The 25,770-nt window shown below is 30.0% G+C and overlaps 3 protein-coding genes and 1 long non-coding RNA gene across 6 annotated transcripts; 2 read left to right on the top strand and 2 right to left on the bottom strand.

Annotated features, from left to right (window-relative positions):
- Nucleotides 1-4,205: 4,205 nt before the first annotated feature.
- On the top strand, nt 4,206-7,126 carry LOC101203778 (putative serine/threonine-protein kinase-like protein CCR3). The gene has a single exon (XM_004154287.3). The coding sequence runs from the start codon at nt 4,652-4,654 to the stop codon at nt 6,893-6,895; it is 2,244 nt and encodes a 747-aa protein (XP_004154335.1). The 5' UTR covers nt 4,206-4,651; the 3' UTR covers nt 6,896-7,126.
- A 5,271-nt stretch (nt 7,127-12,397) lies between these two features.
- On the bottom strand, nt 12,398-18,115 carry LOC101204232 (phosphoinositide phospholipase C 2). Its single transcript, XM_004145269.3, has 9 exons — nt 17,540-18,115; nt 16,585-16,781; nt 16,188-16,323; nt 14,823-15,008; nt 14,438-14,637; nt 13,850-13,967; nt 13,121-13,261; nt 12,960-13,046; nt 12,398-12,864 (listed from the first exon to the last, which is right to left on the bottom strand). The coding sequence occupies exons 1-9, from the start codon at nt 17,837-17,839 to the stop codon at nt 12,565-12,567; spliced, it is 1,665 nt and encodes a 554-aa protein (XP_004145317.1). The 5' UTR covers nt 17,840-18,115; the 3' UTR covers nt 12,398-12,564.
- Nucleotides 12,583-15,144, top strand: LOC105436060. Its single transcript, XR_969970.2, has 2 exons — nt 12,583-12,794; nt 14,528-15,144. It is a non-coding gene; the product is annotated as an uncharacterized LOC105436060 (long non-coding RNA).
- Nucleotides 18,116-18,333: 218 nt separating the features above from the next.
- LOC101209542 (phosphoinositide phospholipase C 4) lies at nt 18,334-21,730 on the bottom strand. Of its 3 annotated transcripts, none has more exons than XM_011660315.2 (9): nt 20,874-21,730; nt 20,522-20,718; nt 20,296-20,431; nt 19,980-20,207; nt 19,700-19,908; nt 19,447-19,564; nt 19,204-19,356; nt 19,040-19,126; nt 18,334-18,945 (listed from the first exon to the last, which is right to left on the bottom strand). In XM_011660315.2, exons 1-9 carry the CDS (start codon nt 21,192-21,194, stop codon nt 18,652-18,654), a joined length of 1,743 nt encoding a protein of 580 aa, XP_011658617.1. In that variant the 5' UTR covers nt 21,195-21,730; the 3' UTR covers nt 18,334-18,651. The 3 variants fall into 3 exon arrangements, with proteins under 3 accessions (XP_011658617.1, XP_011658613.1, XP_011658609.1); XM_011660311.2 differs by having other exon boundaries at nt 19,700-19,950; nt 20,019-20,207; XM_011660307.2 differs by having other exon boundaries at nt 19,700-19,914; nt 20,010-20,207; nt 20,874-21,729.
- Nucleotides 21,731-25,770: the final 4,040 nt, after the last annotated feature.

Genomic DNA, 25,770 nt, shown 5'->3' with positions numbered 1-25,770 from the left:
GCTTTTGAGTTGATGTGACACCATTTTGAATGTGATGAAAAAAAAAAAAAAGACATAATGGGGTTTGTGATATATATATATATATATAAAAATATATTGCTATCAAAAGAAAAGAAAAATGAAAAAACAAAATGGGTTTTTGTCTATGGCATTGGGGGGACCTATCACACTTATTTAGAAAGAGAGTGTGATAGGGAATTCAATACAAATACCTTACAATTGAATAAAAAGCTTTGAAAGATGCTTAATGAACATATTCAACCCTCCACTTGACTCTCTGTGGCTCTAAACAATTTTACCAACTTCTTCTTCTTCTTCTTCTTTTCACTAAAAATATCTTTGATTTTTTCAATTTCTTTTTATTCTATGGTGATTTCAAGCTTGATGTGTTTCGTGGGTTTGTATCTACCCAATTTTATCGAATCAAATTTGAATTCATATGTCACCTGAGATCCTGCTATACATATTTGAGGGTCTAGGTTCTTATTGTTGGTAGACGCTACATTCATAGACTTATAGAGGGTCATCTAGAGGTGAGCATATTTGAACGATCGAAATCGACCGAATCGACACCCAATAGTCGGTTTCATTACAAATACGGTCGATGGTCAGTTTAATTAGAAAAGGTTTCGAAAAACGACTCGCTAAACATCGGTTGTTGATTTTCTTTAATATAAACCAATTAGGTCTGTTTTCGATCATGATTTTTGTACAAAATCACTTACGTTTAACCGATGATTACCCTTCTTGAGAATTTGTCAATCTATTTGCAACACATTATGATTGAATCTGACTGTTCGAAGATGGTAAAGTTGATAAACGGGATGACTATTGATGTAACAAAAATATGTGTTTTGAGTGATTAAGCTAAGGTGTTGACACATGGTATGGAGGAAGTATCTTAAACATGTTTGTTGGTCTCACAATGTTATGACACATTCACTTACAAAAAAGGTTCTTAAGGAGAGGTACCTTATGTTATCCTTTTCCCTTTACCCTAAGTGCTTATTTTCAATCATCTATTCCAATATAATCCTTCAATTTGTTTGACCTTTAAATGATAATAATAAATAAAAATCAAAGATTCTTTTTAAATAAATAAATGACTTCAATTTTTTTCTTCTTCTTTTGATTCTCAAGAGAGAGGTTTGTGATCTAAATTATTTTCAAAATAAGAAAAAAAAAAGGTATGAAGAAAAGTAGTGTACAAAAAAATAATTTGGCATTTAGTGGGGATTATTTTGTGGAATTGTGTTTTAAGTTATAGCTTTCCACATGTCAATGAATCCCTCATGGAATACACAAATTGCATTCCATTTCCCTTTCATGCATACGGACAAAACTATTTTGAAAAATTCTATATTTCCACTCTTTTTTTCTTTTAACATCCATCAAATCTATCAATAATAAACTTTAGATCAAAAGTATAACAACTATGTACCATTTTAGGAGGAAAAAAAAGGATTGCCTTAATATTTATTTCTGTTTTGAAATGTTTATTATTTTATAAATCGTAGAAATTCTAAATACGAGCAAGGAAAAGAGGGAAACAGAGACGCGAAGAAGTGACAGGTTGTAGTCTTATGGATACATTGGTTCAAAAAAACTATTGTCAACCGTGATTGAAACTATTTCAAGCTCTTCAGAAAAGATATTTATATATACTTTTTTGAGGATTTTTCTAAGTATAGTCAATATATCGAGAAGATTCCACCCATCTACCATAAAAAGCAGTCCTCACACGTTGCATTGCCATTAGAAAACACGATAGAAGATAAATGTAAAGAAATTCCAAGAAGAAGAGGTAGAGGATAAAGGTAACGAAACTCTGTGAAAGAATACAGTAAATGATACAGTCAAAACAATAACGTCGGAAGTTGTCGTGGAAGGATTCCAAAAAGGTCGGAAGCTACCATGAATTCATCCGAATAGTGTTGTGCCTAAAATAAAAATGTGATTAAAAATCTATGGATGGTAATTGTTACAATTAAATAATTTCATATAAAAATCAAATTATTCTTACCGTTTTTTGGGATATTGACAGTTGAATAATATTTTTTAGTGTTTTGGTGGTTTTAAATCAAACTTCTGTAACGAACTTTGAAATAATAGTAAATAAGAATAATATCCATGAAAATTTATGGCTCCACGATTGTATTTCCACTAATTTAGATGTATTTAATGTTTGTATCATTAGTTTAATTAGAATTTTAATTTATTATTATTAATATGACCAATTCCTTTACGGAATAATTGTTCAATGCCCAATTAGAGAAAGGATACCATTTAGAATTTTAGGGAAAAATATAATTTAGAATTCAAATTTTGGAAATCACTAAAATTTTAAAATCAAATGATAAAATAAATATTTATTACAGTATATATAATCCGAAAACAATTAATAAATATGAAAAATTGTGAATTAAAGAGTATGAATTAAATATCTATTAATAAATTGTTAAGCATTTGATTTATGTCAATATTGCATAGGTTGGTTAAATGAGATTCATTCAAAAAAAACAAATATTTATTTAATATTATTATAAAACGGAATGATATGCAAATATTCTATAATCATAATTCTCTTTTATATTCCACCATTTTACTCTCTAACCCATAAAAATTAATTTCACCCTATTAAGGAGTAAAAATATATATTTATACCCTTTTGCTAAAAATTAAATTATTTTAGGATCGACTATTTACTTTGTTTTTTTTTGTTCTCAATATGTAGGCCGAATAAAAGCCCATATTCAACAATATTGAGCTATGATTCAAAAGCCCAATTTTCAATCAAAGAGTCCAACCCAAACTTAAATTCACTATACATAATAAAGAGAACTTTTAATTATTTCTATCTTTTTCAAACAAATGCTTTATTGTTATTATTATTATTCTATATTTAACAATCCTTTTGTTGTTTCTAAAATAAAATACAAGGTAATTTCATAGGGGATCAGTGTTAATGTTCATCTAAACTTCACTATTTTAAGGATTTAATAGTCCACCCAACTTTGCGAAATTATTAAAATACCTATCGAATGCTTAAAGATTTATCGGATATATTTCAAATTTATAATTTTTTTTTTTTTTTGAAATTCAATGTCTTCGTTATAGTTAGTTGTTGATAAAAATATATCAAGATCCTAATTTTATAAAAAAAAAAAGTAGAGAAAATTTATAAAAAAAATGGATGAAAATTAATTGTCGCGTAATGCCATTCATTGTAACTCAATAAGAGATTGACCACTTGCATTGATCCTAATGAAATTGAGTAATTAGAGAAGTAATCCTAAACATTAGTAGTCATAAAAGAAGAAAATAATAATAATAATAATAATAATAAAAGACGAATTAAGCTTAGCTGGATGTAATGTGACACCCATTTCTTTTTCCATTCTCATTACAAACAACTAATACTTCTCTTTAAAATATGATATATCCTTAATCCCTTGTTACATCCATTTACTTTTTATAAATTTTCCTACTTACTATTACCTTTTTTAATCACTATCTTTTCTTCTAACAATGTCTCATCTATTAAAATCTTCTTACATCATTTAACATGTACAAAAAGTTTTAAAAAGATTTATACCATTAATGAAAATCTTTAGAGTTGACCTTTTAATTTAACATAATTAACTCTCCTCAATTATTACAAACAGAAGTAAACTTCTTTTTAAGGTATTTACGATGGTATAACAATTTTAGTATTTATAGTTAAGCCTATAATAATATAAGACTTCCACCAATTAAATTATTATTCTAACAAAGATGAATATAATTATAGTTTATATTTTCTTATAAATAAATGTTTTATGTTTTAACTAGTTGAATTGTGACGTAATTAAACATGAGTATAATTTAATGATGAATATTTGGGCATATATAATATTCCAATTTATTAGCCGAATTTAAATCTAATATTTCTATAGAAGGGTAAAATTGAGAACTTTCTCTATAATGTATATACATTTATTTTTCATTCATGACATCTTACTTATTTTGACCAATTATTGCATGGAAACTTAAAGTTTAAGTTTATTAGAATGTCATAAAATAAAATAAAAAAAATCACTTTGTTGCATAACCTGTTAGGTTTGTTGTAATATAAATATTGTACGATAGAGTTTTGATTATACCATTTTTTGTTTAACTTAAACACTTTATTATACTTGGATTATACCATTAAGGACTAAATCAAAATACTAAAGAAAATAATAATAATGTGTGAAGCTTAAGGTACCAAAATATAATTAACATCACTAACATACAAAAAATCAAAGATTCCCATGTATCCCTACCCTTTTCAATAGGGATATTTTATAATAATTATTACTAACAAAATGGAAAATCAAAATAAAATAAATAATTCAACTCTGAAGCTTTGAGAAATTTGCGCTCCATTTTCGAAATAGACAATGCCTGTGATTTAACAAAGCCTCACTCTTAAACGAATCTTGCTTTTATGCTCCTCCTGATCTTCTTCTTCTTCTTCTTCTTCTCCTTCTCTTCTTTCAAATCCATTTTTTTCCTGATAGTGGAATTGTTCATTCAGATTTCTGAATAAACTCATAACCTTCATCATTTCTTCTTCAATGAAGGGGGAGGAGTATGATAATTCTGTCAATCTGGAGAGGCTGTCTCTCAAATGACATCAGAACTTGTGATTCTTGTTGTTGTCTTGATATCTCTGCAGCTGCATTGGGGTGTAGATGCCCTCGGTTCGGCCTCCACTGTCGCTGTCGCATATGGCACCTCCACCGTCTGCGGTATTTCTGCAGGTAAGAAAAGCCAGAGAATTCAATGCCATAGAGGAGATCAAGTGATCTCCATTCTACCCCAGGTCTCCTTTGAAGCAATCTCTGGAGGGCAGAGCTTCTTCTGTGGTCTTCGAACTGGCGGGTTCAGTCTTCATTGTTGGGAGACTGATGCTGGATTTTCGAATCATAGTTTTCAACCTAAACGTATTTACTACAGCACCAACTTCCCATTGACTGATCTGGCTGTTGGTGATGCTCAAGTTTGTGCAAGAGAGATTAGTTCCGGTAAAGCTATATGCTGGAGGGGATCAAACAGAGTAGGGTCTTTATTTCCTTCGCCTGATCCAGCATTGGACTTTCTAACAATCACATCAGGAAGTGGGTTTTCATGTGGGATTCTGAAGAACAAAACCGTAAGGTGCTGGGGGAACAATGGAATTGGATCAAAGATTCAATCTCAGCTTGGGAATCTGCTAATGGCAAGCTTAGTCGCTGGAGAGTCTCACGTCTGCGGATTGACCGCATTGGATGGTGTTTTAGTATGCAAAGGAAACAACAACGCTGGCCAATTGGAGGTTCCTTCCAATTCAGCTCATGAGTACTCAGACCTTGCATTGGGGACGAGTTTCACTTGTGCAATAAGGCAAAATAATGGAGTGGTTTCATGTTGGGGTGAAGGAGCAAATGAACTCAACATTGAAAAAAACATCAATGTAAGTGTTTCATTTGAGCTAATCACAGCAGGATCTGACATGTTATGTGGGTTGAAAACAAATAATTTGACAATAATGTGTTGGTCCAAAGCCAACAACAACTCACCTGTTGTTCTTCCATTGGGAATGATAATCCCTGGCCCTTGTGTTCAAGATTCTTGCAGCCACTGTGGCATCTATCCAAATTCAGCATTCCTCTGTGATGGGTCTGGAAATATTTGCAAATCTTGCCAGAGAGAGCTCCCATTTGCAGTGCCATTGCCAAAGAGTCCAAATTCTTCATCAAACCCAGGTTCCTCTTCACCTACAAAATCCATAAACAGGCTCACCATGGCATTTCTCATAGTTGGAGCAATTGGGGCTTTAGCAGGAACCTGCACCATTTTGTTCTGCATATCGAATTGCTTAACTTCTCGTTCTTCTTGCAACACAGCAAATAATCAAGAACAGAACATAAATCAACTATCCCTAATAGAAAATTCCTCCGCACGGGCATTTTCTCTAATGGAGCTTGCTGTTGCAACAAACAACTTCTCCTCTGAAAACAAGATAGGAGCAGGAAGCTTTGGAGTGGTTTACAAAGGGAAGCTCACAGATGGAACAGAAGTAGCTATCAAAAGAGGAGAAACCAAAAATGACGAGAAAACAGAAGACCCACAAGAGAAACAAAACGCATTTTGTTCAGAACTAACAACAGTATTGCGGCTAAATCACAAACAGTTGGTGGGCATGGTGGGTTATTGCCAAGAAAACGACGAGCGCCTCCTAGTTTACGAATACATGCCAAACGGTTCTCTCCATGACCATTTACACAACAAAGATGGGTTATTATTAAATACATGGAACATAAGGATAAAAATCGCATTAGATGCAGCCAGAGGAATCGAGTACCTTCACAATTACGCAGTCCCACCGATAATCCACCGAGACATCAAATCCTCCAACATACTACTAGACGGAAATTTCACAGCCAAAGTGTCCGATTTCGGATTGTCGTTAATGCGACAACCGGAAACTTCAACGGAGAGCGCGGTTGGGGGTACAATAGGGTACATTGATCCGGAGTACTACGTATCGAAGATTTCAACGGCGAAAAGCGACGTGTACGGATTAGGGGTTGTACTACTGGAGCTTTTGACGGGGAAGAAGGCAGTGTTTAGAGATAGCGGAGGTGGAGTTCCGATGACGGTGGCAGAATATGCGGTGGAGCGAATTGGGAGAGGGGAGCTATGGAATGTGGTGGATAAGAGGGTAAGGGGAGGAGAGATGAAGGAAGTGGATGCGGTGGAAATGGTGGCGTATACGGCGATGCATTGTGTGAAGTTGGAGGGAGAAGAAAGGCCGAATATTGGGGACATTGTTGAGAATTTGGAGAAAGCTATTGCTCTTTGTAGTGACGAACTCTGTGACAGTGTCTAACACCATTTCTTCCTTTTCTTCTTCTTATTCTTCTTCGTCTTCTTCTTCTTCTTCTTCCTCTTCTTCTCCTCCTCCTTCTCTAGAATGATGGGTTGTTCTTCTTTTCCATTTTATTTATCTTACAACCATTTATTTATTTTGAGATTTTTGTGGATGGATTGCAAAATTGTTGGAAAATAAATTTGAAAGTTTTGTATAGTCATAAATTTGAGTTTTGTGTTTTTGTCGTTAGATTTGTGCACTAACCAATTTTTAATTTTTGGTTTAGAGTAAAGGTCTTTTTGTTAAGGAAAAAAGTTTGGAGTGACATTTAAATAGTGATTATGAAAATTAATCAACCATTTCTTCTCTTCTCAGTTTTGATTGTTAATTGACAGAAAAATGAATACATGTATATAAAAAAGAATGATTACTTTTAGAAGTTAGAAACTTAGAATAAGAAAGTAAAGTTTAAAAAAATACAATTTTTGGTGAAGAGTATATAAGAATGGTGATTAGTTAGAGGTTAAAAGAAAATATGTAAGAATTGGTATAAAAGTTCAAATGCTAATATAATATTTAATAACTTATGTCAAAGGGACTGGTGAAGTTTGAATATTGAGTTCAGTTTGTGATGTGTGGTTGATACATTTGACAGAGAAATAATGCAATTTTTTGATAGTTTACTTCGAAGTCGAATTGTCACATGCTCAAAATTTTAATGTAGTGAGAGTTTGATCGACCGATACTCACCTTTTATAATAGTCATAAAACTTTCCATTTTGTTTACTTTCATTCCAACTTTTAAAATGTTGATTTTAATGATATAAAAATATAGCAATTTTAGTCTTTACGAAGTTATTTTTTCGTATAATATTCACTTGCTCCAAGTTCATCATTAAATCATGTTTATATTAATATAGTTTGTCCATGTGCTTGTAGCCAATCCATAAATTTGTAAAAATCAAAATAATCTTTCAAGATAAAAATTATAGTTGTTTTTCTTCGTATTATTAATGTTTAAGAGTTATATTAAATGTGGTACATCTCAATATTTGAGTAATAATTTTATAGTCAGTTTTTGTTAAGTGATTGCGAGTTTTACGATTCTTCCTTTCCTCTCTAAAACTAAGAGAAATCAACAACGAGTCTTTGATATCCAAAATAAATATCATAGATACAATATAATTTTGAACTACTATAATATGTTGTGTTTGTGTTCATTTTTCTACTCTTTGTTTTTCATTTCAATTTTCTTTGTCTGTAATTGTTGATCCGATTTGAAGTTAGAAAATAAACCCAAACTATAAGTATAGAGATTAAAATAGTTAGAAAATTTGATACAAATTTAAATTAGGTATTTTTTATTGTTTCTTGTGGTGGTGAATATATACTAATATATGCTAAAGTATTTTAATAGGTGTTTTCATTTTGAATTCGGTGCTTATTTTTAAAAAAATATAGGCAAAGAGAAAAATAAATAAATAAAGAAAGAAAGAAACAAGAGTAGTTAAGATGGCATTTTCCAAAACATATATTTCTTAGATTATGTTAAGAAAAAAGTTAAATATTATTATTGAGACTTATTGTACGTAATGCAATGCATTATCGAAACAAAGTGTTTGGTTGTCAATTGCCATTTGCCAGAATTTATTCTTAAATAATATTTATTTGAAAATAAAATCATATAAAATTATTCTACTTTTTCCACAAAACTATGTTCAACAACAAGAAATAGACTTAATATTTTAGCTTTCAAGTGTGTGTATATATATATTAATATATATATATATATATACATATTGTTTTGATCTATACTCTCATCTTCTTTTTTGTATTTAGGATATTAAATTGGGGTCTTTTTACAAAATATAATAAAACGAAAAAAATATATACACCATATAAAATAATTTAAAAAATATAAAAAGTAGAAACCTAAATTTAAAAATTGGTGTGATTAATTGGCATTGAGCACTCTAGTTTAGTATTTAGAAAATGATCTTTATTGTTCAATCTAAACAATCAAATCTAAATCTAAATGGTTTTTTAATAATTTTTGGTTAAATTTGAGTAGTCAAATCTATCGTAAATGTTATATTTGACTATTTTATTATTTTTCTTTACTATTCTTTATATTTGTAAATAAAAAAGATCTTTTATATTTGATACACGAACAAAATAATAGTTTAAATTTTTTAAAAAGAAAATTGCAAAAGAATAAGTAAAAAAGAGGATGGAAAGAAAGGAAGAGGACAATAAAGAGGATAAAAAGAAATTACAAACTTAAAATATTTATAAAAAATGGCAAATGGGCCTTTTCTTTTTGTGACACAGATAGTGTATATTTTGTAGTTGGTTATATTTATAAAAATTAGCCTAAATTATATTAGTGAGTTTTTAAATATAAAACCTACCAAATAAATAAGAAAATACATTATGTGAAAATATATAACTTTTTTCTAAAATAATGTGATTTTAGAAACTATTGTCAAAATGGGGTTGGACTAAAACTATTGACAAAAATAGGATGATTTTGAGTCTCACTCCTTCTTTTCTAATTATTTATAATATATATTATGTGTGTATCACATGCTTTCTTTTTTATTATTTATATATATTATGTGTGGGTCTAAGTCCACCTAAAACCCATGAAATTTCTGGAGACATTTGCTACTCATTTGAGGGAATCTTTGGTCAAAAGGAAGAATTGAAGCTTTGAAGTCTTGAAACTCTCAACAATTGAAGATTTAAACTTAGAAAATCAAATTTTTCTTGAATTCTAAAAAACTGAAGCTCAAATAGACCTGTAACTACAACATCTTAAAGTTTGGAAATCATGAAATTCTAAGTTTTTAACTTGTATTCGAGAGAAAACATCAAGTGAGTAAATACTAGATATTGTATTCATAATATTTATCAATATATTAAGGTTCAATTCTACAAAATATATTTTTGTCGAAATCTCATGTGAACAATTACAAGATTTTTACTTTTTAAAAAACTTAAAACCTTAGTCATTATTACTATTATTATTCTTTAAATAATAAAAAAAAATATGTATGATAAAAGTAGGTGGCTATATATAAGATACAAATTTAAGTATGTAAGAGTTAGATGAGATAATAAAAAGTATTATTTATCAAATCAAAATGCAATACAATTTTGTTTAATGTATTTCTTAATAACATATTTTGTTAATATTTTTTTTTTAAATTTCTTGAAAACAGGACATGTATAATTTTTGTTAAGAAATAATAAATTAGGAAATTTGAATTTAATAAGAAAATTAAATATTGAGATATTTAATATATATATATATATAAATAAATAAATTAAAAAATTAAAATTAAAATTAAAATTGGAAAGTTGATATTAATTTTAATAAGTAAATATATTTGTAAAATTATATATATATATAAAATAAAAAACGGTATATAGTTTACTAATATATAAAAAATGAAAAAAAAAAAAAAAGAAGCATAGATTTACGAGTAAAATTTATATATAAAAAAAGAGGTGAAACCCAAAAATATCTTATTTTTACCCATAATTTTGTCCTAACACTATTTTATCTCTATTTTAGTAAAAAGTTCGAAAATATATAAGAAATAAACAAACATTTTAACTAATTTAGATAGATGTTGGCTTTTTCTCTCTTTTTCCGTCAACTTTATGTTGGTTCACATCAATATTTTAAAACACATACATTTTCTTAGTTCAAACTTTTGCTTCTTTTTTTTTTAATCTTTAATTTTGAGTTCTCCTTTAAAAGGAAAATTAACAATGTAATATTTCTTTACTTTTATATATATATATATATTATTTTAATATTGTAGTTTTAACTATCAACAAAAGTTGAAAAGGACCTTTGCCACAAAGAGATGACCTTATCTTATATGATGGGTGACATAAAATAGAATAATTACTATTCTACATAAAAGTATAAGTAATATAATTAGTAATTTTATAATTTTATAAATTTATTAGTAAAGAAAGAAAAGCAAAGTTGACCAATAGACTATTTTTTCCCTTTTTTTTGGTTGATTCATTATTTTCAAGATGGTGTTGAAGAAAAGACAAGCATTGAGTTGTTAAATTTTTAAGAGACACCTCACCACAAAATTGTCTCTTCTTCATTTTTTAATTATTTATTACACTAAAAGAAATATTTTTTTAAGAATACTCTATTTTAATAAAATAAATAAATAACTAATTATAATATTAAAAAAATATAATCAACCATAACTCATAAATATAACTCAACTAATACTAAAGTAGTGTTTGTAGTGTCAACTTTAAAGATAAATATTCGATTTTTCTAAAAAATATATATAAATGAAGCAAAGAGTTTTGTTTGCTGTATTTTCATAATTTCTCTAACTACATTTATATTTATTGGTTTGAGTACTAAAATATTGTATATGTATTAAAGAGATCATTAGTTTAAATCAAATGATATCCAATAAAAGAGGAGTGCATGTCTTAAAAAAAAAACTTTTACTTATAAAAAGCTTTATTTGAAAACCAAAATGGATAAATAAAACAAAGTAAGAGTGTTATGCTAAAGATTTTGAACATGTTAAATGCTAACTTTGTAAATTTTTATTGTAAGGAGGTGAAATTTTGGGAAATGTGCATGGTTATTTTATATAGATTAGATGTATACAACACGTTCTAACAATTATGAAAACGCGTAAATTCACTGACAGAGACACATAAATAACTTACAGAATTTGATAATAACTTAGTTCAATAATACATCACCAACAATGGTTTCAAAATTTATATTAAAAATGCATGGATAACAAGTTTTATTTTTAAATAGCAATAATAAACTAGCATTAGAGACTAGTTAGATTTATGATTCATTGGAAGTATAAGACCTAAAGTCGGACAACTGAAAGTACATAAACTAAAATTGAACAAAATTCAACGTATAAGGACCAAACTAATATTTTAATAATTCTTGTTTTATATTTTTTGAGTATCTAGGTCAATTTACGTGCACCTTTACTAATCTTACAAAACAACCCAACAAACTTTGCAATATCTAGAGGTTAAAAAAACTTGTAATATCAAATTTTAATTAGATAAATGACTACCGTAGATTAAAATTGTTCCCTCCCCCTATCAAACTTTGATTCTTTATTTACCACTTAGATCAAAATAGAGGAAAACATTTATTTTTAAAATGTGAGTGAGGATTCATAGTTGGTATCAACTAATCACTTGACCTCCAACAAGATTTAATCTTAGATTTATAGGATCGAGCATACATAGACTAAGAGTGTTCATTTGACAAACACCTAAAATAGATTTAAAAAAAAAAACGAGTTTATAGAAAAAGTTAGTTTAGGATAATACCATCTAAGGTAGTTTGAGAAAAATAAAATTTGAGCATTTTAATGGTTAATCTCTCCCCAATTTGTACGAGAAACTCCAATCCATCTTTGATCACCACTCCTACCAAAAATTTTATCAACATGAGAGCTAGAAGAAACTAGTAATATATTAACAAAAAGAGAAATTGAATATTATGGTGATACTTATTATTTTCATTTGTTGGTAATTTTGTTTGGAGTATATTTGTATGGAGATGGAGGTTGGAAAGGTTTTTGAAAGTATTTAATTTTTTCATACTTATTCATTTATTTAAATATGAATTCATATTTTGGAAGTATTTATTTGTTCTATTCGAATTGGAGTTCGAAGCCCATAAGGAGCTTCACATGCTTGTATCTCTCTCCCCTCTTATTGTACAATGGCACTGCTCGGATTCCTGATCGCAGATCTTTCACCGGCAAACATGTCTGCCCCGCGAAGTCATCTTTTCCAGATGTGTCGTAATCACGAACAATTATTTGTAGAAAAGCCAATTCAGGAGTGCTTATTGAGAAACTAAACTCCTCATTCCAAACAGGTACCCACTGGTCTTCAATGGGGATGGTTTTGTTCCTCGCTTTATCATTTTCAACCCCGACCATTTTGATCTGTAACCCATCTTACATACATGTTATACAATTACAATCGTTTATCTTCCACATTTGGGAATGTTGATTTTCTTTGGTTCGATTCTGTTTCTTACCTTAACGTATAAATCTGGAGGTGAATAGAAATCGAAATGTGTGCGACGGAAGTCCAAATTCCATCCTTCTCCCATGTATACCTTTATCTGTATGCATTACGATTGTCCAATAGTGAACTCATTTGCTTTAGACGAAATTATCAATGTGTTAGCAAACTGACCTTTAAACCATTTATCCTTGTCGCGGATAAGGATCTGGAATTAGATGGGTTATTCAGCAAGAATTCAGGTTTCTTAATGTAGCCACAACCATTATTGCCTCTGAACATTCCTTCCATGATCCACAAGTGTTTGTCATTTCTCTTCAATGTGTACAAAGGTACAAATTATTAGTTCCAGGTTGCTGAGATTTCTTGCCCTTAAATATTATGTTAAATTTGCATTCACCCACGAGCTTTAGTTTTTGGGTTAATAGGTGATTAGATGATATCGGAGCATATGCTCCCCAGAGCAGTTCTATATTCAAGCTCTTGCAATTAATATTCATTTCCACTTATTGGGTATTTTTCATATTTCAAGCTCACGAGTGAGGGAATGTTAATTACGAGATACTGCATTAAAATTAACTTCAACCTACTAGCTTAAGCTTTTGGGTTAATAAGCAATTTGAAACTTCCCCTAATCTCTCTTTCTCTCATTTTCGTATGTTATTTTTCTCCTCTTGGTTAAGATATTTGCTATAGGTTTTGCATCAACAACCCTTGAGTTAAACAAAACTTAGTTCTTCAACATATCTACTAGTTGCCAGTAAATTTGGATCAAATTCTATGCATATTTTTTCCCCTGCCCTTTGTCTTATCAATGGAATCTGGGTTTATACAGCTGTCTAAATTTTGTTCTTATGTATAACTTAGCGACAAAAATATAGAAGAGGAGTCTGAACTCAATACCTGCATGTTAAAAGCAACCATTTGAGCTCCATGATTCCAGGCAAGCATAGGATCGTAATTAGATGAGTCTACTCTTAAACCTTTTGGATACACTCTCAGCAAACTCTCCTGAGTAAAGCTAAGGCAAAATTTTATTGAATATCTCTTAAAAAAACATAAAAATACTGATACTCCATTTGTGATGTTGGATATGCATGGTTATCTCTTTTTTCATTGAGGTAAATAAGTACTAATTAGTATTAGTTTTTAAGATATAACTATAAGATGTTTAGTACTCTTCTTTTTCTCTTCATTGATAGGTCAAATGGTTAAGACATAAACAAGAGGTCAAAAGTTTGAATGTCCTACTTCTATATGTTGTGTTGAACTCAAAACAACTGGGAAAGCTAATAAAAAAAGTTAGAATAAGATTTTATACATTTTATATACAAGATGAAATTATAGCAAAATCTAATATGAAAGAATGTTTCGAGAAATGCTCTATTAAATGGATATAATGCATCTTCATTATTTCTTCTGTGATTGTATCTCACAATGCACTCCATTAAATGATAGTAGTTAGGATAATGTTAAAGGATATGGTTGTACCTGATAATTTCGTGTTTATATTTTGACACAACATCTACAAGTTCTCGCTCACTCAGACTAACTCTCGAAACTTTTTCTACATCATTAAAGAAGGTCTGGAGATCTGATCCACGTTTCATCTTCTTTGCACGAATAGCAATCAAACTTTCATATTCTGGAATAGCAATATCTTCATCTTTATCCAACATCTCCAGATACTCCTGCAAGTCAGAATGAGAACTGCATCAAGAATTCTACATCATGTTCACTTGTGGAAAGCAATTTCAGAAGTTAAGGAGATTATGTAACTGTGAATCTTTTCAGGTTTGTCTAAATGTTACAGATTTTGTTACATCATTATAAGTTACTTATTTTCATGAAAGATGTGTAAAATAATGATATGAACCTCATCTATATCGTCTTGAGAATTTGCACTCTGATCATCTGCTGGTGGTTTTTCCTTGGTTCTGCGCTCTGGTGGTTTGGTAGAAATCAGAATCTTTCCCTTAAGTAACTCTGGCGATGGAAATTGATGAACGTCTTCTCCACGTTTAGGAACATAGAGGATGTCCCTAAATGTTGAATTAAGCATCTGCACTTTATTACAGAGGTAAAAGAAGAATTCATGGTACTTAAAAGATAATGGAAGTCTTTGCTTTGGTCTGTTTGTCACTATTCTATTAGACTTCAAACTTTGAGATGGGTGTCTTCTCTATTTGGTTCTAAAACGTAGTCCCTAATTTAGCTCTCATTCTTTTTAAATTCACATGCACAATTTCTTTCTAAATCTAAATCATATTTAATCAATTAATTTTTATTTATTGGGGTGTTAATTGAAAAATTGACACAAATAACATAATAACACGTGAATTAACTCGAACAACGAGATAACAAACTTACAAACTTATTTAATTACAGGTGAACCTAAAAGGGTTGATGAGGTTTTTTCTTTACCCATCCAACTCAACTTATTCTTATACAAAACACACATCAGTTTGTAGTCTCAGAAATTGATGGAAAACCTGAGAGATGGATCAAAAGTACTGCCAAAAGCAAATCTTATTGTTGTGTTTGAAAACAAAATACCAATATGCTATGCAAGTTAATACAAAACTCATACATAAAAAATGTATTTTTCACATTTTCGTATTTTCATTTCTTTAGACAAACATTTTCTTTTCTTTTTTCTTAGTTTGGATTTGGTTTTCAAATTATTGTTGGTAGTTGTAAATTAGAAAAATCAACCATGAAAGGAAATGAAGTAGTGTAAGAAAAAGTTATTTTTTATTAAATTAGTGTGATTTAGTTACAAGGACCCAATTAAGCTTACCAATTCAATTATTTTCCTATTGATATTTAATTTTTAACACTATTAGATAATTATTTTTCAAAAAATATATAGGATTGAAATTGAATTTATTCTTAAGATAAAATATTGCAAGAAGTGAACTAAATTTATCTAAATTCTATCAATAATATATATTAATGTACCAATAGAAGGTGTATCATCCATAAAATAAACAATAACTTTTTTAAAATCTAATTATTTGATTAAAAAAAAGGGTAAGGAAATTAAATCTCATAAGGAATAAAACAAAAGAAAAGAAAACAACTGTTGAGATTTGTAAACATGCAGTTAGGGAATGTGATTGGTCTTCAGAAATGCTGAATTCAAAAGGCTGGTAATATCAACTTTTAGTAAAGTGCAAAAATAAAAAGTGATTCTTGATGAAACTAAACCTAACAAAACAGTAAGCTCTCTATTGCTCACCTCGGCCACATCTTGTCGAAGATCATGAGTGAGATGGTCCTCAAAAGTTATCACTACAGGATACTCAGAAGCTGTAAAGGCATGATCTTTAATTGCTTTTAGGCATTTGTTGAGTTCCACAGGAGCTGTAAGTGTCCTACACCTCCATACATATTCAGTTACTAAATGCACAAGTTTATGGATAAGCAAACTTTATAAGTGTAGACGGCCATGAAAAATATGTTCAAGCCCCTCTCCAATTCAATTCATATTCATTTGCACTTGTTGGGTTTTCTTCATTCAATGTATTAGAAAATTCTTATGGAAGTAGTGCTTTTAAGTTGAACCCTTTTCGTATTAACACTTTAATATAGTTAAATATGACTTTTGATATAGTGTGGAAACTTTTAGGTCATACCCTCCATGACGAACATGAATGCCATCTTTCTTGGAATTAGGCCATAAATCAAGCTCAATTGCTCTTACTCCTTTCTTTAGAGCCCTTATGATAGGAGTCTCACTGGAGTCACTACTGAGTTGATTTCCTGTTAAGTAGGAGTTGTGGCCAGTAAATATGTAATAGTGAGACAATGGAGCTGTCATGTCCTGATTATCCTGCATCCATCAGTAAGAACATCATAGCTTTTTTTTTTTTAAAAAAATTATTCTAGATTCCTTTGTGAAAAATTGAGTGAAATGTTAATTGGTAGAAGTGGTAGTTACACTTCTTTGGTTAATCTACATCTTTGTCCTTAGTAAACAGTTTTTGAATAGTCTAGGATATTATAAAATGTCATTTGGATCAAGAAGATCATGATATAGAATATGAAACTTTTCTTAATAGATATGGTCAAGTAAAAGAATTACTTTCTGATAAAAGTTCAAGACTATTTTGTCAACCAATTGTCTAGGAAATTGACTTTGTAAAAAAGAAGAGGTAGAAATATCAGAACTTGACCCAGACTAAGGTTAAAAAAACTACTTTGTTTGACAAATCTCTCAAACAAAAAAAATTCTTTTGAAAAACAATGACTAGTATTCAAGATATGTTCTCAAACAGAAAATCATAACTTATTATCTATATTCTTTTCAAAGCAAGGTTCTGCTTTTCTTTTTAAAATTGGTTTTAAGAAATTTGACATCTATTGCTTGAAAAGTATAATAATATTATTGTTCATACTGAACTCACTCTTCATAAACATAAAATCTGTGTTGTAGCAAAACAATATTGTTTATGACAAAAACAGTGATGATAGTCAAGTATATATTATAATTAATTTCTATGTCTGAATGATGCTGTGGTTTTAAGAATGGTGTGACATTGCACATATTGTAGATTGGTTTGAAAAGTAAAGAGAGGAAAGAGAGAGAACCCCATGGGAGGGAGAGAGAGCATGATTAAGGTCTTGATCAAGAAGATAACTGAAGAATTCTTCTAGATGAAGGCCTCTTCTCTGAAAGAAATTGAGGTGCTTGAAATTGTTGAAGATGGCCTGGGCTTTTTTTCTACCTTCTCCTTGAACATCTTTCAAAAACTTCTGCAATTGCTCAATGTTCATTGTGCCATTCTCTGAGTATTCATCAAACATCATCTTCACATCTTCTGGTGCTTCAGATACATTTGCCCTGAATCTTCTTCTGAAAAAGAAGCAGACTTTAAAACTGTGCTTCATTCTTTTCAATGACACAGAACAGACACACCAAATCTGCACTTTCTTTGTATCATTTTCTTCCGTTTATCCTATTGTAATATACGAGAGAGAGAAGAAAGGAGAGGGCGAGCTTCACTTTCACTCCCTAAAGAATGGCGTCCAGCCAAAGTTGGAATCCCGTGTTCATCGCTAGAGGTTCCTTTCTTAGAGAGAGCAACTGTGGAACTAGCGTAGAAGTTGCTTTTACTCTAAGAAAGAGAACTGCGATTCCAAATCTAGCAACCTAGTTTACATTGTAGGAATAGCCTGTCGCTAGAATTTTGGATGTTTGATTGAACCGTTTAAATCCTAAATGTGGGTAATGTTTGAACATTAAAGGGTTTGATTCTTTTGTCTTTTTTATCTTTATATTTGATTTTTTTAACGTTAAGAGGTCTGATTCTTTACAGCAAACTGTTATCTCAGCTATTGAGTAAAGTGATTTGATCAGCTGGATTCATTAGGAAGGAAAGATATCAAAGAAATTCACAATTCTGTTCATATATCCATTTATTCTCTTGGCTCTACTTTGCTTTACAAGAATAATCACTCTCTTTAGGAAGAAGGAATCTGATTTTGTAGTATTACAGTGGCATCAAAAGAAGGAGAGGGGAAAAAGGGGAGAGAGAAAAAGTAGAAGACACCATATTCGATGCTTCACCCCTATCCTATGAAAAATGTAAGAATACAACCCATTCTGGTCAAAGAACAACAACAGTTTCCCCCACGGACAATGGTTGAAAGGAAAAGTTCACTCCTCTGAGATGATTGCTAAAGAAAAAGAAATTGTTTTCTCAGGAAAACTCAAAACGCATTAGAAGCTTTACAGAACTGTACTTCGATCCTTTACGGTCAAAAAGAGGAACAGCATGGATGCCTGGCTTCACTTCAGAAACAGGAAGACAGTTTTGTCCTCCGAAAACATCCTTATCTGATATGTTGTAACTATACACGTCGATTCGAAGTAAAGCCAATTCAGGAATGGTCAAAGGAAATGTGAACTCTTCATTCCAAACAGGGCTCCAAGTCTCTTCTTTGATCTCTGTTTTCTTTATTAGCTCATCAGCTGGGGCTCCTGCAATTCCAATCTGCATAGAATTCAATAAACTCTCAGTTCTGGTAACATTATTTTCCAGAGCAATGGGCTTGGATTAGCTGGATTGCCATTCACTTGAAACGTACCTTTGTGTAGAAGTCAGGTGGAGAATATAAATGAAAGTGGGTGTTTTCAAAATCCAAATTCCAGCCAACACCCATGTAGACTTTCACCTGGCATTTGCATGATAGTGTTTTTGAGAGCATGTCCAGCAAAACATCATACAAGATCTAGTTTGGCAAACCACTACCTTCAAAGTTCTTTTAACTGGCAAATTTGCAGTAGGATCAAACACCTTGCCATGGGCATCAACTGTGAGTAGAAAATCAGGTTTTTTCACATAACCACAACCTCCGTTAGATCGAAACATCCCACGCATTAAGCTGAGAGACTTTCCATGTCCCTGCAATGATCCAACTAAGTTGATTTTTTAAAAAAGAAAAGCACAGTATTGTCATTTGATCCCAGAAAAAAAAAAAAGAAAAGAAAATACCTGCATATTGAAAGCAACCATCTGGGCCCCATGTAACCAAGCATTTTGTGGCTTGTAGTTGGACGAGTTTACCCGAGTTCCCTTTGGATATATCCTTAACATGTTTTTCTGAGTGAATCTGGAACCAAGAACAAGGCAAGATGGGTATCAGTTCGAAAAATCATTGTAAAAAAGAGTAGTGAATAATTGGGGAATGAAGCTTTGGATTTCACAATGTGCTGCTCGAGTAAATTGAAGTCTATGTTATTATTACCTAATAACATCCTTTCCATGAGCTTTAGTTGCCTTTTTGAGTGCCTTTTCACTCAAGCTAAGGCGTCTAACTTTGTCAGCTCCAACTTTTAGAGCTTCCTTCAAACCTCCTTTCGGTTTTCCAGCATGAATGGCGATAAGACGTTTGTATTCCGATACACCTGTAGTGTAAGATTCGTAATCACTGTCATCACTCTCGCTGGATTCACTCTCACTCTGCAACCCAACGAAGTTGTATACTCCATCAAGATACTGGAACCAGAAAATGACTAGAAAAACACAGCTAAAATGTGGTAAAATTTCGAGCAGACCGTATCAACCCCATCTTCATCATCAGTCTCATCATCACTGAAAGAATTCTCCCCTTTCACATTTTTGGATTTGAGGTATTCTTTAGGGGGTTTTGTTGAAATGATGATCCGATACTTCAATTCTTCAGGAGAAGGGAATTCTTGTAGATATTCTGCTTCAGGAAAGAACAGCATATCTCCAAATGTTTCCTTTATGTACTGCAAACAAAAAACAATCATTTTCACCATTACTGTGAACAAAAAATTTCACTCTCCTAGAAATTTAAGGTAACAGCATATATGATACCTCTGCGGCTTTAGCTTGAAGATCAGGAGTAAGGTGATCTTCTAGAGTAATTATGACAGGATATGGAGATGCTATGAAAGCATTCTCTTTAATAGATTTCAAACATCTAACAAATTCCACAGGTGTTGTCAAAGTCCTAAATCAAAAAATTTACAAATTCAACTTCAGTCAGAAAAACTTCATTAATCTCCCTCCACATATTTCTCTCAATTATCAACAATTCCACCTTCCATGAAGAACATCTATTTCATCTTCTTCAGAATTTGGCCACAAATCAAGCTCCACAACTCGCACGCCGCTCTTCAGTGCATTTATAATTGGAACATCACTAGAATCACTACTCAATTGATTCCCAGTCAAGTATGTGTTGTGACTAGTGTAAATATAATAATGAGACAATGGAGCTCTCATATCCTGATGAACCTGTAAGTTGATTCAAACACTAACATATCTAAGAATTTGTAATTAAAAAAATCTCATATATTTCAAATCTATATTGCGGGGAAAAATCCTCATCAATCTGAAGAACAAGACCCAGAAACCAAATCTTCAAGAAATGAGAGAAACTAATTCCTCACCTGATCTGAAATTGAGGGATTCAGATCCATAGAGAAGAGATAGTAATAGAAATCATCAAGAGTGAGACAATGTTTCGTGAGTTTGGTGATCACGTGATGTCGTCGCTGAAGCACGTGTTCAACAATCCGTTGAGCATCGGCCAGTGACGCCGTCTGATCTCCTTGAAACTCAACGAGAAACGATCGGAGGTGCTCGGCGGTCATATTGGCGGCAACACCGCCAGCATATTTGACAAACGCCTCCTTCACGTCAGGTGGTGGCTCTTCTTTAGACATCTTAAACCTTCTAATGAAACAGAGACAAACTCTGTAATTTCCCATAGAAAAAGAAAAGGAATTGAAAGAGAAAGGGAGAGAATTGGAATGAAAATGAGAAATGGGTTGGTTTGTATTGGTTTGAAATATGTTTATATATGCAAAAGGAAAAGTTTTTGGTCTTCATTTTTGGAACAACTCAGCCACCAGGAAGGCAGCCATGGGTTGAGAAGATCAAAGAGTTTGAGTTTAGACTCTTTCTTTTTATGTTATTGGAGCACTTTTTTCTTCTTTTCTTCCAATATATTCCTTATAAAAGCTAGGAATTTGGGTGCTTTTCTCTTACCATCAGATCAGATTCTACTGTTTCTCCCTCCCAATTTCTCCAAACATACACTCCCTTTTTGCCTTGGGGAAACTAATACTATAGTTTTTCAATTCTAGTTTTAATTTGGTCCCTATAGTTTGGTTTGAATTGGATTCTTTGTGGTTTAGAAAAGTGTTCCTTGGCTCTTTGTGATGTGAAACTTTCTTTTAATTTGGTCAAATGTTCTTAGGGAGATTGATGGAGAGAAATAAGAGAGAGAAACAAATGAGAAAGTGTGGGAGGAAAGGAGGGAGATCATGTGTACAATGATCTACATCTATGTTATATATAAAAGATGACTACATGGAGAGAATCTTTAGATCTATATTAATTCATCTTGTGTCATTCATTACAACTATTCATGTCAAACAAGTTAGATATATGTATTCTTTCATATATAGGTATGATCTAGGCTTTACATACATAAACATCACCATCTAACAATGAAGATATGTTTGAATAGATAGTCATATCATTGTTGATTACATGACAAAGTGGTACTCTTTTCGTGTTGGGTGTAAGGTTACGTTAATCATAGCTATGAAAGATGATCGCAATCTAACATTGAAATTGTTTGTGCACATAGTAACCTATTTACTACACAACATGATTACTCAAATCGAAGTGATCATATACAATAAAGTGATGTTTTATTTTAATGTGATTTTTAGCATAGATATGAAAATTGAAACATCATGATTGGATGATGGAGATTAAAATCTCTTAAAATTTTACTGTGTCTAACATTTTTAACAATGAGAACTTTTGAAATTATTTGATATATAAACCATAATCTTTAAAAAAAATTTGTGTCCTAACATAAAAATATAAAAATATTATAAATTTTACGTGCATAGTATGTTTTATGAATTAGTAATTATGAAAATTTATTCGAATGAACTAAAGTTTTACTTTTGAAAATCTTAAATGCTAACATGCATCTTGCTTTCACTTTGTCTAGATGATTATATTTTACATTTGTTCATCAATTTTGAAAATGTTTATTTTAGTTTTTAAACTTTTGAATGATATGATTTCGATTTTCATCAATATTTTGTCATCCATGGTTTATATGAATCTAGTTTGACAACGGTCTTTCCCCTATTTACAATTGAAAGTTTGAAATCATATAATAAAAAGAGGGTATGCATATTATTGCACAGAGTTTTTGGAGCTTTTACGAAGTTTTGAAGGTTCTAAACTTTGCTCTAAATTTGAAACTTCAATTTTCAAGTCGGGTTAAAATAATAATATCAGAGAACAAACATCAATTTTATAGTCACCTTTCTTTTTGCAACAAGGTAGTAAAAAGAAGAAGAAATAGTTATAAATATAGTAATTAGATTCAAAATATTAACATATATAATAATATTTTCTAAAAAATGAAATAGAAGTAAAATTTTCAAAGTCTATCTATCATAGAAGTCCATAATTGATAGATCATGTTTAAAATTTATTTTCTACTTATTGTAATTAAGATTAAAACAAAGAGAGGTATTTTGAAACCTTGTTAGGACTTATTGACCCATCCCATTTTGTATAATAGTCCTAAAGTGTGTATTCGTAACACCAACAAAATTAAGATAATTTTGTTGAATGATTTATAATTAAATTAATTGAAATTGAAAGGTGTAAATATGTCTGTGTGCATGTATATTTAATTAAATGTTTTGAAATTTGAAAAGCGTAAATATTTTGTCACATATTCTATTTTTGATAATTTCTCTTATTTTTTATTATTATTTGGGGTTATTTATTGAGATTTTGGAATGCATGAAAATTAAAAAGAAAAAAAAGTTATCACCGCTTATCTCGATCGAGTCCGCCTTTGACGAGCCTTTGCCAAGCTTTTGTGTGCGTAGGTGATCAGTTTAGTGAGTTTGATGAGTATTTTGAGTCTTTATTGTTGGTTTTTTTAATACTCATTAAAAAATTGAGATAATATGATTAGTAATAACTTCGATTTGGACTATCACAAATTCAAAACATTAGAGTATAGTTATTTTTTAAAATAATTATATTTATAAATATAGTAAAAATATATTTTAAGTTTTATTTTTGCTCAAGAAAAATGTGGGTTTTTTTTTTTTTTGTCTGATGGTTAGAAAATTTCAAATTTGGATAAATGTTTAGTAATAAGGTCAATCATTTTAGTTATTGGTTAGGAGAAAATAAATTAAATAACAATAAAGGGAAGTTGTCAAACAAAATTGTAAATTATTAAGAAATATTAATAATATGAAAAAGGTTCTTAAAAAGTATCTTATGGTCAATTATTTGGAAAGTAAGAAGTTTCTTGTTTGTAGTAATAATACATCACATCTAATTGTGTGAAAAGCAAATACATACATTATTTTAGTATATTGTTTTTCAAATATAACATAACAATTATAAAAAATTAAGATTTGAATGTGGTAGGAAACTTATAAATGTTTGACTCTTGAATTTTATGTTCAAATTGTTTGCTTGCTTTTTTTTTTTTCTTTAATTTTTTACTATTTTGTCAAAGATAAGGTGAGAACAAACAAATAAAAACAAAAACAATTATTTGTTTATTTATGAAAGTTTTAGTTAATTTATTTGGAAAGAAATAGTGTTTGCATATAGCACTATTTCTTCACTAAATTTTTCTCATTTTGAACTTATCTTAAAACAATTCATAGCACTCAATCTTCTAACCAAAAACGAAAAATATAATTATTGCTCATTCATATATATCTCTCAAGCTCATTTTTTTGGGACAAAATATCAAAATAACATTTATTTTAACAAATAACATTTGTAATTTTTTTCTTTACTTTTATTAACAAGTAGTTTAGAAAAAAATGAAACTATTTATAAAAAATACTTGAATGAATTAAGGAGAGTTGGATGAATTTTACTATATATTTTTTTAGTAACCATGCATTTCTTCTCTTCAAACAATGTGAAAGTTTCATAATCTTTTTACAATAATGCTAATGACTTCAAATAGTAATTATATATATTTAATATCTTTTCACATTTATAATTAATTATATTTTAAAAAGAAATTAGTTGTGGAAAAATTATAATCTATTTCTAGAAGCCATTTTTTTCAATCGAAATGAATGACAAAGTCAGTTTTACATTAAATGTCTTATCCTAATTTTTTTTAGTAACAAAAACTAAGCTATTACGTATTTAAAAGAATATATATAGGTATAAATTAAAGTTTATCGAAAAAATTTGAAATTTGAAAACACTGTACTTAAAAAATTCGTAAGTGTTTTACATAAAGTTTGTATCCACAAATTGAGTTTCTCACTTTCATATATTTTGAAACTATAATTTTGTTTTTCAAACAAATGTTATGGCCTAACCATATAATTAATAGTTAATCATTAATTAATTTGATTATACATGTGACTAAACTAAAAAAATTACCAAAGAGTAGACTATTCAAATTTACAAATAACAAAAACTATTGACATTTACTTTTTTCAATTATGCTAGTGTGTTCACGATAAAAAAAAAAAAATACACGAATGGATTAATTAAAACAAAAAGGTTAAATCATTTGTCATTTAACAAAATTTGTTCAACTTGCATTCTAATTATTCTAATGCTTCCATTGTCATTTTAATGACTAAATAATTAAGTTAAGGAATTCATTCCCCAAAAGAATAAAGTGATTTAAACTTCCAAAAAAAAAAAAAAACAAGAAAAGAAAAAAGTATGTAGAGTGGGAAACCAAAATAAAATATTGTAATATTGAGAAAGAAATAAAAAATATAAAACTACAAGTGACCTCAAGAGAGAAGATGCCATCTTTATCAAGAATAATAAATATTTTGGACAAATGTATTAGTCTCATAGCTTCATATTTAAGGTTCGTTCTTACTTTGGTTTTTATTTTTAAATCTTTTCATCTACCATTTATTACATATGGTTTTTTCAATCAAATCCTTATTTGGAGTGATGTTCTGAGTTTACATTATATTATATTTGTTATCTCAACAATATTTTAAATGTAACAAGTTGGGTTAATGGAGGAAATTTTAATCACAAGTTCACACAAAAGTGATTGAGGTGACGAGTTGGAGTATCATTATAGAGAAATGATACGAGAGAAAGAAACTCAGTTTGATATGTTCTTCGTGTTGAGTTTTGGTAAAATATTTGAAGATCTATATCCTATCTATGAAAGTTGATTATGATTAGTTTCTTCATTGAAAAGAAATACAAATGAGTTTTTAATTACTTCCAAAAGAAATACAAAGTTATGATTAATTCCTTTTTGTATTCACTTGTTGG

The sequence above is a fragment of the Cucumis sativus genome, chromosome 1, assembly GCF_000004075.3.
Source record: "Cucumis sativus cultivar 9930 chromosome 1, Cucumber_9930_V3, whole genome shotgun sequence".
Classification (NCBI taxonomy): Eukaryota; Viridiplantae; Streptophyta; class Magnoliopsida; order Cucurbitales; family Cucurbitaceae; genus Cucumis; species Cucumis sativus.
The sequence above is the reverse complement of the archived record's forward strand: the minus strand, read 5'-3'. Positions and strand labels throughout refer to the sequence as shown.

Excerpts from the sequence above, each read along its gene's own strand:
- LOC101203778 (XM_004154287.3), top strand. The coding sequence starts at position 4,652 with ATGACATCAGAACTTGTGATTCTTGTTGTTGTCTTGATATCTCTGCAG.
- LOC101204232 (XM_004145269.3), bottom strand. The coding sequence starts at position 17,839 with ATGAAGCACAGTTTTAAAGTCTGCTTCTTTTTCAGAAGAAGATTCAGG. Across the intron at positions 16,782-17,539 it reads CTCTCTCTCCCTCCCATGGG|GATAATCAGGACATGACAGC; the intron begins GTTCTCTCTCTT and ends TGATGGATGCAG. Across the intron at positions 13,262-13,849 it reads TGGTTGCTTTTAACATGCAG|AGAAATGACAAACACTTGTG; the intron begins GTATTGAGTTCA and ends TACACATTGAAG.
- LOC101209542 (XM_011660311.2), bottom strand. The coding sequence starts at position 21,194 with ATGGGAAATTACAGAGTTTGTCTCTGTTTCATTAGAAGGTTTAAGATG. Across the intron at positions 19,951-20,018 it reads AGACTGATGATGAAGATGGG|TATCTTGATGGAGTATACAA; the intron begins GTTGATACGGTC and ends TTCTGGTTCCAG. Across the intron at positions 18,946-19,039 it reads CACCTGACTTCTACACAAAG|ATTGGAATTGCAGGAGCCCC; the intron begins GTACGTTTCAAG and ends AATTCTATGCAG.